The 16,949-nt window shown below is 38.5% G+C and overlaps 1 protein-coding gene across 1 annotated transcript; it reads left to right on the forward strand.

Moving 5' to 3' along the window:
* Positions 1-1,316: 1,316 nt before the first annotated feature.
* On the forward strand, positions 1,317-14,812 carry LOC120780363. The gene is made up of 4 exons (XM_040112656.1): positions 1,317-1,331; positions 2,705-2,807; positions 3,021-3,644; positions 14,773-14,812. Exons 1-3 carry the CDS (start codon positions 1,317-1,319, stop codon positions 3,629-3,631), a joined length of 729 nt encoding a protein of 242 aa, XP_039968590.1. The 3' UTR covers positions 3,632-3,644; positions 14,773-14,812.
* Positions 14,813-16,949: the final 2,137 nt, after the last annotated feature.

The raw sequence follows: 16,949 nt of genomic DNA on the forward strand, positions 1-16,949 counted from the left end.
ACACAAAAAATTACACTCTCTAGTACACCTCCCTTAAGGCAACAGAAAACCAGAAAATAAACATTATCGAAATATTTTTATTTAAAGTATTTATTTATGCATATACCGAAATAGTTAGTGTCATCACTCCATTAATATGCATAAATGTTGATGCATCGCTTCACCATCCACACTCCCTACAGGGTGTTTATGAATACATTGCTTTTGCGCTGCCGCAAGCCTTTTATGTCTGCGGTATGGAAATAAGCCAAGTGAGCAGCGGCTGTAGCTCAGCACAAACTAATGCATATTTATAACCTCAAAATGCATTAAAATAAAATCACACGCATAAACGGCGAGCTGGCTGAAGGGCATTCATTGAATGAAACAGCAGAGCCAATGCATGGAAAATAATGCCGATAACAAATCGACAGCATTGAGGCAAATATCGACAACAGCAACAACAAGAAAACACCAAAAACTAAGAAAAACTTTATGCTGAGTGCTGCTTGCTCGTAGGCGATACAGGTTACGGTGTCTTGGTGCAGAGGTGGTTAGTTTTCGTATGCTAATTTAAATTAGTGCAGTAAATTGCAGCTAATTTAAGCGAAATCAAAATTTGAAAAACAAAAACAAAATATTAAATGGTGAAATTAATGTGGGACAACATGTCAGCGCTGATAACAAGCAAATGCACGCACTTTCCATAGGGTCACACGCTTTATTGGCTTTGCCCAACCGCCTATGCAGCGACAAGCTCACACCCATATGTGGAAAGATGTGCTCATACACCAACACACACATACATATATATGTGTATTACTCGTAAACACGGTCTCAGGTATCTGTTGACGGCTTCATCCGATAAGGGTTTACATTTAAATTTGAACTTGTTTCCCTTCTCTGGACTTACTTACATGGCTTGTGCGGTTGTACAACCAGATGATATGGGTTTAGAGCTGCCACATATTTCTTCTTCGTGCATATTGACTAATTCAATTAGACGATGTTTTTATTTTTGAACTTGATTGAACTTGAAATTGGGTAGCGGCAGACAGGTGGTCGCTTGTACGCGCTACAAGCTTACATACTTACATATTTAGGAGTTCAAATAATGGTTGTTGTTGTTGTTGTTGTTGTAAGGTTGGGATTGCGCAAGTTGATTACAGACTAGTTATATGTCACATGTGTCTTTGAGAGTTCGAAGGCAAGCTCCGCATTTATGTATATAAAAGCTCTGCAGTCGCTGTGGCACCAACAGATTTCCTTTGTGGACTCAAGTGTCAACAACTAGTGACGAACGTAACACGCGAAAAGCCGAAAAAAGTATAACAAACATGAGAAGCTTCATTGTGAGTGTTAGAGGATATTTACAAAATTATTGAAGGCGTTTGAAAACACTTGCGAAAACTCGAAAGAATTGTCATTTTAGAAGTTAAAGACTGTTTTTTCAACTTGCAAGATATTAACTTTTTCGTATAAAAATAGTGAAGTTATAACTATTCACGGTCTTCATAAGGATAGCTTGAATGCAACTTTCTATACTTTTTACTTGTAAATAGATTTTAAGTTCGATGAGGTGGCGGTTTGCAGTACTCTTCTGGAAGGAACCCTAAATGTATGCTGCGAGTTCCAAAAAACTGCCAAAGTGCTTGAATCCAAATTTAATATAGGCTTCATAGTCGAGTGATATACCGATGATCGGATGAAACGAAAGTGATATTCACACCTACGCTGCATAGAAATCATCTCGGCTGAAGGGCGGCTGTGGAAGCGTTGCGATGCCGGCCTTGGATAGGTAGCTGTTCAGAAGAAAGGCGGTGTGTTGTCGTGGTGTAACTTCCAATGGGTTGCGATGTCTTGTCGGACCCTGTTTTACCCTTCCTTTGAGTCTCTTGAGGACTTCCACATAAAATTTGGCGTAGACGGTTTGTCCAGGAGGAACAAATTCATGGTGGACGATGCCTTTGATGTTAAAAAAGACAATGAGCATCGTTTTCTGTTGTTGTTGTTTTAACGGAGATTCAATCCCCGTTGGGATGGTAAATATCATTTGAGTTGTCGTCGAGGTCATCTAACGGTAGGCCCAAGAAACGTGCTGTTTCGACGGGGTCGGACCAAAGGGAGGAGGGTGTTAGATGGGTAGGGTTTGTGGGGCATGCAAAGAGGTGGTCAGTGTCATGCGGAGACTCGTTGCATGCAGGACATACATCGAGTATGTCAGGGTCTATTCTGGATAAGTAGGAGTTTAACCTGCTACAGTATCCAGAACGAAGTTGCGCAAGGGAGCAAACTCCACCTCGGTCAGCATCGTTTTCTCTTCGGATTTGCTTATTCTTCCCTTCTTACTCACAGAAACACGTCGCGTAAAAAGGTTTCTCCTGACTCTCCAGGTGTTCGGAGATATCTAACCAGCCGCTCGTTCGTTAGTAGGAACATTCTCTACCGAATCCAGTCGATGCGCGTACGCTCCGAAATATAGTCGCGGCAGAAAAAAATCAGTCCTCTTACTTTCCGGAAAAAGCTGACTTTGATCTCAAATCTGTTCTGTGATCCATATGTGATAAGAACCATCATGAACTTTCAAATTAAGAAAGCATTTAAAGCTAAAATAGAAATAAAACTTTGTTAACATTCTCTCATATCTATTATATGAACTTACATTTATATTTAAATACTATTTATGATCCTTATACATATTGAAGAAATGTTATTTAATTTTCAGGTCCTTTGTTTGCTGGCCACAACTTTTGCCGATAAACTAGGCTACAACTACCAACCAGTGCCGCATTCTTCAGAGGGCCTGTCCTTTACACCAGGCGCCCTTAGTATTGCAGCTCATCATGGTGTATCGCCTTTATCGCCGGAGAAATTAGCTCCAGTGGCTCATGCACCAGTTGCTCCAGCTCCAATTGCTCCTGTACCAGTTGTTTCTGCTCCCGTTGCGCCTCTCCCAATTGCTTCTGCTCCAATCGCTTCTGCATCAGTTGTTCCTGCTCCCGTTGCTCCTCTTGCTCACGCTCCGGTTGCTCCTGCTCCAGTTGGACCTGCTCCAAATACTCTTGCTCCAGTTGCTCCGGCTCCAGTTGCTTCAGCTCCAGTTGCCCCTGCCCCAGTCCAGATAGAATATGAGAAAGAGTTCTACACTTATACGGCGCCACAAGAAGAAACTAACGATGCTGCCGATATCGGAAACATTGCCAATTCATTGAAGAAAAATCTGCGTGTTATCTTCATCAGAGCGCCAGAAAATAAGGCTCTCGAAAATGCTGCTGTTAACCTGGCAAAACAAACGACTGAGGAGAAAACTGCCATCTATGTGCTCACCAAACAGGCTGACATTGGCAGCTTGGCGCAAAAATTACAAAATATCGGAACACAATCCAGCTCCAAACCAGAAGTACACTTCGTGAAGTATCGTACACCACAAGATGCCGAAAAAGCCCAACAAGCTATCCAGCAACAGTATGAAAGTCTACCTGGCTCATCACATCACTCCAACGGGGGTTCTGCGCAAGTACTGAACTTTGCTTCGCAAGCGCCGGCAACAGCTGCACCAGCACCAGTAGCACCTGGCTCCCAATATCTACCAGCTAATGCAGTGCCTTCGGCAGCGTATCTGCCACCAAGTCTCCGCCGTTTCCGCAACTAAATACCGTCTAACGGTGCATTTTCGTTCTATATTTTTAAGCAATCATTGTTAACTTGGTCTGGTACTAATCATAAATACATCCAAATATACCAAAACACCAAAGTGATTTTCTACACAACATCAAAAAAAGATAAACTTGTATCGTATTACGCACGTTATTTATGGGCCTCTCCTAACCTTGCGCAATGCCCTGCGATGATACGAGTAGTGACAGTGGCAGTTAGGCGCAGTTGTTGAACGAATTCCTCTAATGCCTCCGCCTAGTAAATGTAACGACACATCTCTAGTTTAAACGCATATGTGTCATCGTTGTCGGCTACAAATTAAAATAAATCCATTAGCGCATCCTACAAACATTCGTCCTGAAAGCCGTGTGGAAGATTAATTCAGAAGCCCCGCGCTCCTTCTCTCTCCCTCTTCCCAGACTTTGCATAGTTTATATGCCAACCACTGAGCTTAATAGGGATGCGTGTGGATAATATGTACTTGGCTAGCGAGTGTGTTGCTAAATCCTACAGTTTGTAGTAATTGTTAAACATGTTGCCGCTTTATGCTCTGTGGCCTTGTTACGAAGGACATCATTTGCCGGGAGACTTGTCCTCGACTCTTTAGAAGAATTCTGTAAATTGGCAAAGCACTGTTAAGCTGGGTAATAAGTCATTTGCTCGCATAAGCCACGAAATAGTTACATAGTTTTTTTAAGCCAACTTGCAAACGAAATAAATGGTTTTTAGGGAGTGGAGCCTGTTTTGTTTCTTAAACATTGATACTTATGTTTACATCATTGATTGCTCAAAGCAGCGTAATTTAAGTGATTTAAAGGAAATAAAAAAATAAGTTTGTATAGTGACGCCAGATGGGTATGATGGAAAAGCTGCAGTCTAATTTTGGACCGGTTTTATGATCTCTTATTTAAAAAAAAAATATTTCAAATGAGAATTTCTTTTAAGTTAACAAATTGCCCCTTGAAACAATGAATTGCAAAGTTTGCGAAGCTATAGGAAATAATTGAATGCAGCTTCTTTTCGTCTCAAATATTAATTTTTCAGAACCATCTCGAATAACTCTTTAAATAAAGAGTGAGAAGATTAAATTGAGAAACTTAAAAAAACTGCTAAAAATTGCTTTACCCTGAACAGGGTGTATTGAGTTTGCCAAGAAATTTGAAACACCCAGAAGATTTGAAATTAAATTTTGCATACCTTCTTTTCTCCCTAGTAAGCTCCTCATTTCCTTTTCATTGGGGGTGTCTTTTACGTGGCGGTTCCCAAACCCAGAGCACAAACCTATATGGGGGATGTTTCGCCTTCTCACTTTAGCTCGCCTTCGAACGGATGTTCTTAGGCTACCCAGAGGATACTTGGTCAAAGACCGGAAGTTGTGAGCTGCTTGAGCCATGTGTAAAAGAATCGTTTCTGGCCACTCCCAAGTGAATGGCGATCAGAGAACTTTCCTCACTTGCGTGAACTTCTACACATGACTCTATTATCCAACATTTCTGGTAAGAAGCCCTTGAAAAAAATATATATATTATATACGACGACATTGACATAGTTCAGCGAATTAAATGACAGCGGCTACGCTGGCTAGGTCATGTTGTCCGGATGGACGAAAACACTCCAGCTCTGAAAGTATTCGACGCAGTACCCGCCGCGGGAAGCAGAGGAAGAGGAAGACCTCCACTCCGTTGGAAGGACCAAGTGGAGAAGCACCAGGCTGTTGTTAACTGGCGCGCTGTTGTTAACTCGGCTATAATCGCGTAAGCCGTGTCTACGCCAATTAAGAAGAAGAAGAAGCTCCTCACTTGTCGGAACCGCCGATATCGTGCCATTATAGTATATAGCTGCAAAGCGAACTGTCGTCTGCTATTCCACCTGATCTATCAAAATCAAAATATAAATCTTTTTATACCCATTTATGCTATTAAAATGTATATCGGGTGCGCTATATATAAAGTTAGCTTTTTTATTTATGCTTTTTCAATATATACTATATTTTCAAAACCTGAACCAAAATTTTGCTCCACGAAAATTCTATTTGAATATTGACGCAAGTTGGGTTTTACTTGTAGATAATTATATTTCTATGACAACAAAGAATAACTGTTTAAATCGTTTTACCTTATGGAGAGTAGTTACTCTCCTTTCTTCCTCTCTTCGGTTATACGAATTTTTAGCCACAGCTGTGTTGTGGATATTCTTTATTATTTGAGAATTTATAATTATTTATTCGAGAATTTTTCTAACTTGAGAGATTGAAAATGTGGAGAGTGGAGTAGAAATGTATTATATCGATGATACTTAGACAGCATAAAACATGTTTGAAAACTGGTTTGAAAACTTTTTTTTATTTTTTTATTTAGATGAAACTTGGTAGATGGGGGCAACCAGTGCCATTAACCGAAAAACTATAAAGGGCCTTATCTAAGCACTGAATTCAGATATAAAATTGTTATTAGGCACAGGGAATCGCAAGATGCACCTATAGACAAAAATTTGTGAAAAGGTGGGCGTGACCCCGCCCTCCAATAAATTTATTGTACATATCTTCTAAGCCATTAAAGATACAACAACAAAATTTACTCAACTCACATAATATTATATAAGAACTCCTACCGAAAGTGTGAAAATGGATGAGATCGGTTGAAAACCCGCTCACTCTCTATATAAAGGTAAGGTTAAAAACTACTAAAATTGCGATAAATCAATAGCTAAATACGCGACGACATGGCATTAATGCAGCCTGGCGAAAAATTGGACTTTTTGATGAAATCACATATCTCGGGACCCGGTAGACCGATTTCGACTCAATTTAGTACGTGGCATTCTTCTCATATTCCCATATCATAGTACTAAAATGTGAATCGGGTAACAACTACGCCTATTTCCCATATAACAAAGTTTTAGATTCCATTTCATTCTTTTACTTTCCAGTGTATAAATATGTAATTAATATAACGGGATGAAAATTTGCAAAAATTACAACTTCAAAGTATCCCACCTTATGACCAAAAATTGCCCAAATCCAGTCAAAACCGTTGAAGCCCCTAGGCACTGGTTTCGGTTTTCCAGGTGACTTTATGATGGATATATTCACCAAAATTTGAGTTATCTCAGTGAAATTAACAAAAGGAGTTTTCGGTGGACCTTTGCAACAATATAAATGAGCGAAAGCTTGGCCTAGCCCCTATATAACAAATATCAGGATTTTCGAGCATCTGGTTGACTTTGCTCCATCTGATTGGTGATTGTATGTGAGGTACCTTAATGATAATAGTTGAATATCGGGTCGATACTAACCAACTCCCTTATAATGATTTTCGTTTTTCTAACAAGTCTTATGCCGAACTTGTCGGTTTGTGTATGAGTTATATAGAGTATATGTATATATAAAATTTCTTAGATTCCGATCCTCTGGTTGATGTTCTACATCGTAAGGTATTTCCCTGGCTTTACATCCTGCAAGTTGCAAGAGTATAAATTGTTGGATTGCACCCGAATTTAGCCCTTTCTTACTAGTTTGATAATAACTCTGATCTTTTAAGCCACTCTAAAGGTCTCAAGTTTTCACAAAAAAGACTATTTTTTTGGAGAGTCGACATTTGGTCAAAGTCTTTTTTTACTTCTATCACTACTAGTATTTACTCAAAATTTTCAAATTGAGTTGCCGAGTATTAAAATACTCTAAACTCTTTTTATATAAAATAAATACATCTTCAAAACAAAAGCATAAAAAGCACATTCTTCTGAATTGCAAGTGAACACAATTTAATATATGGACAATATGACTTAAGATAAATTATTGCTTACTATTGATTTACATATGTATGTTATTTATTACGAAATGTCCAGTATTAATATTCTAATGTATTCCCAATACAATAAAATATTTAATTAAGCATAATACAAAAGTCAAATTTTCCTTTAATATTTGTGTATAAATTAACTGCAGATGCTCCCCTTTCAGCATGAGATTACCATATACAAAGTTAAATATTTTCATTTACTTAAGACGCCTTAAGCCTATTTTTAATATAATCAGGCAGAGTATGTGTGCCTGTGTGATTGCGCATGTGTTCTGTGATGTACTAACGACGCTTGGGCGTATCTTAAAACCTGCTTAGTACATCTTACCTTAAAGGTAATAATTTCTTGTTAATGTGCTCAACAGGCTAAAGTCTGCTTATAAATAAAAGCTGTCGGCCAAGTCTAGTATCTACAAACAGCTGAAATATCTGTAGTTGCTGATGACTTTTATGCAGGTGGCAAGTGTTGTGTTACGAGTAGTTTTATGCGCTCGCGATTCCTTTTAGTCAACAAAATTTCACACACTCACCCACACACACGCACATAAATCTGTCGTTAGTGATTTCTATGTGCTTATAATGTATGTATGTAGGTGCAGAAAAGATGTAGGCGTCTTATGGATGCAGCACGAGTTTGGATTACGTCCGATTCCGTTCTAGTTCCACTTATGTCTTTCTATATTATATAAGCATTAATGTGTGTGTATGGATATGTGGTTGTGTGGGTGTGTAGAAGGCGACATAAACGTTGATTATGTGGCATGAAAAAGAATTTACGACGGTGTTGAGTGGAGTGCTTACATTTCACTTACAACGACATAAATGCGGAGATAAGTGCATTGCGTAGGTAGCTGAGAATGGGGAGTGGCGAGAGGCGAGCTAAGGCGCCGAAAATGGAGAAAACATATCAAGCATTTAAAGCGTTTGGGTATATAGACTCGTAAAGTGCTTACACGCTTGGACCTACATTTTCATTACGCATCCTTTCAAGTATCGGTGTGTGCTGCCACCTAGAGCTAGCAACGGCATCTGCCTTTGCTGGCTTCCTAATTTACTTTTAAAAGCTTTGTGCCGCCGTTCTGTTCATATCTCTCTCTCCCTACGTGTGTGTATGTAAATATATATACACATGTGCGCGTAAGTGCATTTGTATTTGGATATATGAGTGCTATTATTTGCCTTAAGGTGCTTCAAATTAAGGTCCACACCTAAGACTCCTGTTTGTTGCCAGCTGAGTATCTTTGTACTTATGTGTGTATGTATGTGTGCGCTGGTGTTGATGACAGCGTTGAAAGCATGAAACTTTTGTAAATGTTTCGAATTATTTCCGTTTCCTTTTTTCGCTGACATCATTCTAGTCGCCTCTAATTACTTGCAGAGCTCTTTGTATATGAGCACAGTCGTGAAAGTGCGAAGAAAGTAGAGTTGTTAAATATGAAATGACTTCAATAGGTGGCGTTTATACTACATATACATGAAATTAGATATTTGGTTTTTTCTTATTATATGAAAAGTCGATTTCGTCAACAACAAAAATTACTTAAATTCAACAATATTCTTGCAAATTTTATTAATTCTTCTTCATCCTAATTTGCGTAGACGGCGCTTACACAGTTATTGCCGAGTTTACCAAGTGTAGTCAGGTCTTTCCAACGAACTGGAGGTCTTCCTCTTCCTCTGCATCCCCGGCGGGTGCTGACATGACCTAGCCAGTTGAGCTGCTGCCTCTTAATTCGTTGAACCGAACATGAATTATGTAGCCTGCAACTATATTCATGCCTTTTGCAAAGAGATGGCGTAACTTGATTATTTTTTGAATGTACTAATATTCCGAATATGAGCTGGAATACATATGTCATTTATTTGGCGCGTAAAAATCAATTTTTTCACTCAAATATGTCTAAGTTTGTGCCTGGAAAAATGTTTTTGCGGGAGTCCTCTTTCATTACTTTAATACGGAGAAAATCTCACCCAAAAGTCATCGTATTTTAGTGGAAGTTTATTGTGAACATGCTCTCTAACAAAACGAACGTGACTGAAATGGGTTGAACGACTTAAAAGTGGTGACTATGGCTTAGAAGATGAAGAACGTGCTGGGCGGCCATAAAAGTTTGAAGATGAGAAACTGGACGAAGCTTATTGACAAACACGAGATGAACTGACAGAATTTTTGAGAGTCATTCAAGCAGCCATTTCAAAACATTTGAAAGCAGCCGAATACATTATCAGACAAGGAAATTGGTAAAGCGCCCAATTGCCGGAAAATGTCAAGAAGTGTCGATTAAGCACGAAATAATAATTTTTCATCAAGGCAACACTCGGTCATATGTTGCAAAACCGGGTTAAAAACCGGCAAAGAACGGCTGAAATGCTTTGCCTCTTCCAATTTAGAACCCGGTCCTTGTTATTTTCATTATCACTGCAAAAATCGTTCGTGGATGTTTGTTCGAGACGTCACTCTTTAACTTTTGCCGAGTCGAAGGCAACTAACTATAAGCATATTGAATTTAAGAAATGTAAGAGAACTTCATTTTTCTGCAGCAATAACTTAACATTATGCTGTAATGTAAATAACAATGTTATTCACCAACATACCATATATAAAATGAGGCCTGAGTTTTAATAAGGAATAACACATCTCTGCAAGTTGCATCATACAATAAACATTTCCAACTCTTATTGCGCATATAAGAAGCAATGTGTGTTCCACAGCAAACATACCCACGCACCCAGGTGGCTGAGTAAGTTGAGCATGTGTTAATGAGCAACCTGCAGAGAAAATAAATTATTAAAATTGCTTTTACGCCCACAATGCATGCAACTGTGAGCTTTCAACCGCCCGCATGCTTCTTGCAAGTGCTTTAGCAATCGCTTATGCATTACTGCGCCTGTAGTGGTAAAGGTGTACATACATATGTATGTGTGTGGGTATGTAAATAATCAGTGGCAGGTGTTGTGGCTGAAGGCGTGTATATTGGTTTAAATATGAGGATTTGCAGGAAACAATTAGGCTACTTTTGGGTCAATGTTATATGTATGCCAAGGATTGATCGAATTTCCTTAAATACTTGATATTAGTTTTGGATGGGAGGAGCAACACCTACCTACCTACCTACCTACCTATAACTATATTAACGCACTATTATATTATACCCAATAAACTACAATTTTCATTATGTGCAAAATTTATTCATAACAGATCTTCTAGATGTGCTATTTTGGTTTCGAAAACCAGAGAATGATCAGCGAGCTCATATGCTCATATAATCCAGCTGCAATCCTGCACCAGCGAACTCTTGACGTGTTGTACTGTTATTAAAATTAGATATTTTGTTCGAAGTAGCCGAATGGACGGAACTTGGAATAAGCTTTTCCTCCCACTGCCTTCTCAATAAAAAATTTTCTTAATGGATCTGAATACTGTTTCAGCGATTTGGAGGGGTTATCCTGGCTCTCAGTTTGATCAATAAATACCACATTCAAAATTATAGAATATAATAGAAAATTTAATCATTCTAAGTCGTTTAAATTCTCTTAAAGTATAAGACACTTGAAATTATTCGCTTTGATTTCATATTTAAACTTAAATTTTTGATGCATTTTCAACGTAATATCTTTATTCAACCATACTTCGAAACAATTTGTTGTATTATTCTATACATATGTGGTATATATTGGTTAGTCCAAAAAGTCTTTTCGTATTTCTAATCAAACTTCAACTTATTTTTGTTTTATATTTATAATGAAGTTTAATGAACCAAGTATGTACTATTTTGGTTGACCACTTTTTGCCATCTTTCCTCTAGAGACATTATTCCATCAATGTAACACTTTTCTGGTTGCTCGGCGAAAAACTGCAACAAGTAGTTTTCACAGCCTTCTCTTGCAGCCAACTTTACTCTATTAAGGAAGTTCTGCATTGACCGAACATGGTATTCCCATGGTGCAAGGTCAGGGCTATATGGTGGATGCATCAAAAGTTCCCAGCCAAACTCTCGCAGTTTTTGTCGGTCTAGCGTTGTCCTGATGGAAGACGAGGCCCTTTCTGTTGATCAGTTCTGCCCGTTTTTTTTCGATTGCCCTCTTCAATCCCATCAGTTGTTGACAATAAGATCAATCGTTCGATCAGGCTGGAGTAGCTCATAGTGGATGATAATTCCTTTCCAATCCCATCAAACACTCAGCCTAACCTTTCGAGGCGGCAGTCCTGACTTTTGGAACATTTGTTGAGCTTCACCACGCCTGGACCATGATCATTTTTACACATTATTGTCGTATTAGATCCACTTTTCGTCTCCTGTTACCATTCGCTTCAGAAACGGTTCGATTTCATTTCGTTTCAGCAAAGAATTGCAGGTGTTAATTTGGTCCATTAAATTTTTCACAGACAATTCGTGTGGTACCCAAACATCGAGCTGCTTTTTGTAGCCAGCCATTTTTAAATGGTTCAAAACCGTTTGATAATGAATGTTAAGTTCCTTAGCGATGTCATAGCTGCTTATCGGACGGTCCTGATCAACGACATCTATTCACAAAATATGAAAAGCCTCTGCGACTATCCAATATATATATAGTTATACCTGTGTGTTACTAAATTTGGTAAGCAAACAAACAAGCTTCACTAGCATCTAGTCTCTGTCTTTTGCAACTGTTTCCGTTTCCTTTCTTTTTTCACTTTACTCAAAATGTTTATTTACGCTGTTTGTATTAAGAACCCCACAGCAATTTCATTTTGTATATACATACCTAAGTGTATATACTACAGTTGAGTGAGAATCTCGCACGAAATAAATAGTAGTGAAACCAGATCGAAAATATTTTTCTTTACTGTGATGACCATCTTGCTATCATTTCTTTTTAATTACAACAACTTTCAACGAATCTCCCTCTTAAATTCAGTTTTGAAGTTATAATCTCCCAATCCTATCATGCCTTCTTTTCTCTCAAAAGCATCACTTTTCCTACAGTCTTCGCAGTAAAGCACACTATTTCTCTCCATCATTTCTACGAAATTGTATATTGTTGCTATTCTATTCGTTTCTTGAAATGTCACTTGTTTGGTACAAGTTTTTGGGCGCGAGCGAAATTTTTCTGCTATAATGAAAATAAGTTAGCGAAGTTGATGTGTAACAAAGTGAGCGCAAGAAAAACTTTTTTAAAATGTACAAAACTTATGTGTCACTTCTGAAGTATTGGCTGACACCTAGCGTTAAGTGCAGAACCGTTGCCTTAGCAGTAGAGCGAGAAAAATCGATCTGGAGAAAATCGCGGCAAGTCCAAATTAAATTGAAACTTTTTGGTTTATTGTGGAAATGGCTACCACCTCAATGCTTATACTATACTTGTATATCTTTAACTTTGAAAATAGGCAACTAAGTATTTACTATTATAGTGATTCCCAACCATGCGACATAGGAAGAGAGAAGATCCCACACAACCCGCGGACGCTCATCGTGGTACTTCAGTCCTGTAAAGTTGTGCAAAAGTGTCGATTGTCAAATAGAAAACTGTACATTCGAACAACTATCTACGTGTGTGTGGCAGTTGCTCCAGGTGCGTGAGCACGATGTGAATTCGTGTGGTCATAGAGTCCTACAGAGCTGGCAGCAAGCGAAGCAAATAAGCACAACCCGTCAGAAAGCTTTGTAAATTGAAGCTAACGTCCAAAACACCGGCTACTCACAAGCCGCTGGTGCTGTGAACTTCCTATTTGACAGTCACACATTTTGGGGAGAGTACCCGTAGCACAGGAGAATAAATATTCAGAATAAATAAAAAATTTAAATTAGTGGTTTAGTCTTTCAAAGTTTTTGGAACTGTGTGATCGCTGAAGTTAACTAAAAACCACTGTGGAGTTTACATACGGACCAGCTGAGAATATTGGAAACTCTATGTTGGTGCTGCAGGCATCAAAGAAATGTTGTCAGTCCTCTTTGGCAGCTCACAATAACAAAAGGGAGCGATTGGAGTTTTTAAATTGGTTGAGTTAAGTAAAAAAAAAATGTTACAAATACCAAGTTTGACGCCAAAACTTACAGAAAACATAAGCTTCGCTGCTCTAACGTATAGACTTTAATATTAGTAGATTATAAATATAAAGTGAGTATATAATTGCTCCCACGCCCCGACGGAAGAGAAGGACGATGTGACTAAAAATGTCTTTTATGAGCGCTTGGAGCGCACCTATGGGAGCTGCCCCCGCCACGATATCAAAATCGTTCTTGGCGACCTTAACGCCAGGGTGGGGTGGGCCTCCACGACGAAACATTCCCAAATGGATCGAGGCTGATCGACTTCGCCAGGCCCGAAATATGGTTATTTGTGGTACTAGATTCCAGCATAAGAAAATTCATCAAGCCACCTGGCTGTCTCCGGATCCAAAAACCAATAAAGAAGAAGAAGAGGTATATAATGCCACTGAGCTAACAAATGATAGTCGAATACAAAATTTGCCAAAATTCGGCTTTGTTGTCTTGACAAATTTGGCGAAAATATTGTTCGGAGACAACCAAGAGGATTGAGGGAAACTTAATTGGAAAGAAATGTGAAAAAATTCACTATTTATCAATGATAACGGCAGTCGACTCTTTGCTTCAGACTCTTCTTCTTCTTTGGCTCTGAAACCGACGGTCGGTCTGGACAGAGAACACAATACTTCGCCAGTTGCCTCTGTCCTTTGCAAGGCCAGTTGTACATCTCAAATACAGGCAGACTGCTATGGACTGGCTCCATTTATTGGATACGTGAGCGCTCTTGCTGTCGTTTTTATCCATGGGTCTCGAGTCGAGCAGCATTTCGCTGGAACATCATCTTCCTTGCAAATGGTATGGCCTAATCACTCCTTGAATTTTTATGCGCAATATCTTTATCGTTCGTAGAGCTCATATAGTTCATGCTTTCTGTTTCTTCGATATTCATCACTCACGAAGACGGCTCCAAAGCTCTTGCGAAGAACAGTTCTTTCGAATGTTCCAAGCGCTTTTTCCTTTCGGTTCATCATCGTGCATGTTTCTCATACAGTTCGTAGTTCCAGCTTCTTCGATATTCATCATTCACGAGGACGGCTTCAAAGATCTTGCGTTTGAACAGTTCTCTGGAATGTTCCCAGTGCTTTCTCAACATCTTTTCTGTTTCTGCGCTGTATAATAAGACAGGATTATTAATAGAATTATAGAGCACAATTTTAGTTTGTGTCCCGGCTGTAAGTAGTATTGCCCTGTTCGGAGATTACATAAAACATCAGATTTCATCACATTTTTTTCACTTTTAAAGTACTTTTGATCAATAAATTAGTATTAGACCATATCGAAGAGTAATTTTATTTTTTTTTTTTTAGCCTCGTAACCTCCTTCTAACAGCGGCTTACAGCAGTTAATGAGACATGAAAATTGATTTTCACTACGCCTTATCACTGTCAAGACGCAACGAGCACATCGGAAACAAGGCAATCGGAAAGTGCGTATTCGTACCACTCAGCAAATTACACGACAAATGACATTTCACACAGCGCTGATTGAGGTTGAGATGACGGCAGCTGAAATTTAGAAGGTCATTATATTTTATTATTTCATTAAATCGCCATCGGTTATGACGGTGCGACGCGGCGTTGTTGTTAACAACCGAAATTTAGTACAAATTATATTTCCACACTTGTCACCGCTGCTGCTGGCTAATAACAATTCAAAGCCATTTGTTAGGACAGTTGCCACAAAGTCACTCAACATTTCCGTTTCACTCAGCTTCAAAGTATATACATTGTACATAGGTACATACTTATATAACCAACCGAGCAGTTGTTGGAGTTGGTGGCATCCTTTCGTTTGAATACATTAATTCAGAATTGCTTTGGTAAATTGCCGCCGACGAACACACTCCAAGCGACCTTTTGCTCGCACCTACAAAGTTGTATTAAAGACTGAGGACCGTTAGCCAGGCTGCCGTCCGCACTCGTCGCCTTAATTTTAAGTAAGTTTGCGTAATTTAAGTTTATGGTCTATGATGTGAATTTCAGCGTTGTTTGTTGTTGCCTAAGTAGTCAAATTGTTCGGTTGACGAGCGTAAGGCGTTGTGTACACAGGCTACTGTCCTTAAACTCACTAAACACTCACACACACACACGCACAGCGGCAAATAGTTTGATATCTTTGTACAGTCTTGTTGAAATAATTTATTACACGAAACGAGTGGCAACCAAGATTGCGGGCATTCGCACCTTTGTTGTTGTGGCGACGTGAATTAATTATTTAAATGATTACACCGCCAAGAGAGGGTTTGTGGTGTTGGTGTGCTTTGGTGCTTAACATCTTCACTACAGTGCTGTGCATGCATAAGCGTTGTGCTGCTCATTGAAACAAGCCGGCGAAAGGTTTATGCATTGCAAACAACGTGTTGTCTCAGCTGTTTAAATTTGCTTAAAGTCTGCTTCAAATTGCCAACAAGTTGCAACGGGCTATTTGTAATTCGTTTTGTATTTTAGACTTAAATTTAAGGAAGCACAGTTAAGTAATTCTCTGAGGAGTTAGAGGCTGTGTAACGGCTGAAGTTCGTTAAAGCACTGAAGTTGATGAAATAGGTATTTGACATCATTATATTTCGTTTAATATAGACATATGAATTTTCTTAGTTTTTCTTTATCATTATTTGTCAATTGAAGAGTATTTTCTCATCTCTCTACATTTTAGATCTCTCGCTGCTAATATAATATCGGGAACTATTATATACTTCGCCACATTGAATTGAATGAATGAACTTCAATAGTAATGACCGAAAACATTAGTAAATATTTAAGCTTTGCAAATAGTAGTAGTATCAGCTTAGAGAATTGCTTGCGAATCGAACGAACGACTGCCTCAAATCAAGCGAAGGGAACATACCATATACTTGTTTATATTTTCATTTTTTACGATGTATAGTGGCCAGAAAATAGTATACATAAGCTGACTTCTATTGAATAACTTTGTTGTCTTGAATCGATTACTACCAATTTGAATAAATTTACGTTGATTTTTATCAAAAAGTAAATCCATGGACAATTGTGAACCTTACAGGTACGCAGTCAGTATAATAAGGAAACAATTCATAAGAAATGATTCTCTACCAATCCCACCAAACATATAGAAAATTTTCCTGATCGGTAATGCTGGCTTATCCTACTGTTTGCACTGACTTACCTCGGTTCGTTCAGGACCGTCTTCGTAAGTGGCCCATTTTTCATCACCTTAAACAAAAAAATAGATTTTAAAACAATTCAGCAGCGATTCTTTGATAGCGTGAAATACTGAGTAAAATAATTAGTAAAAAGTGATCCATTTCGAGGTTCCTTACTTAAAAGAAAAAAGAAAAACAGAAAGTTCAAAATAATGGAGAATGTTTATTATTTTTCGAAAGAACATTTTTGGCATTTATTTTTTGAAGATTATCTCTTTCAAATGTTGGTCGCGGATACGCCTCAGATGGTCCATCCTTTGGATCTAAATACTCATTCGAGCATTTTGATTGGTAATATGGCTTGAA

This window comes from Bactrocera tryoni, chromosome 1 (genome assembly GCF_016617805.1).
Source record: "Bactrocera tryoni isolate S06 chromosome 1, CSIRO_BtryS06_freeze2, whole genome shotgun sequence".
Classification (NCBI taxonomy): Eukaryota; Metazoa; Arthropoda; class Insecta; order Diptera; family Tephritidae; genus Bactrocera; species Bactrocera tryoni.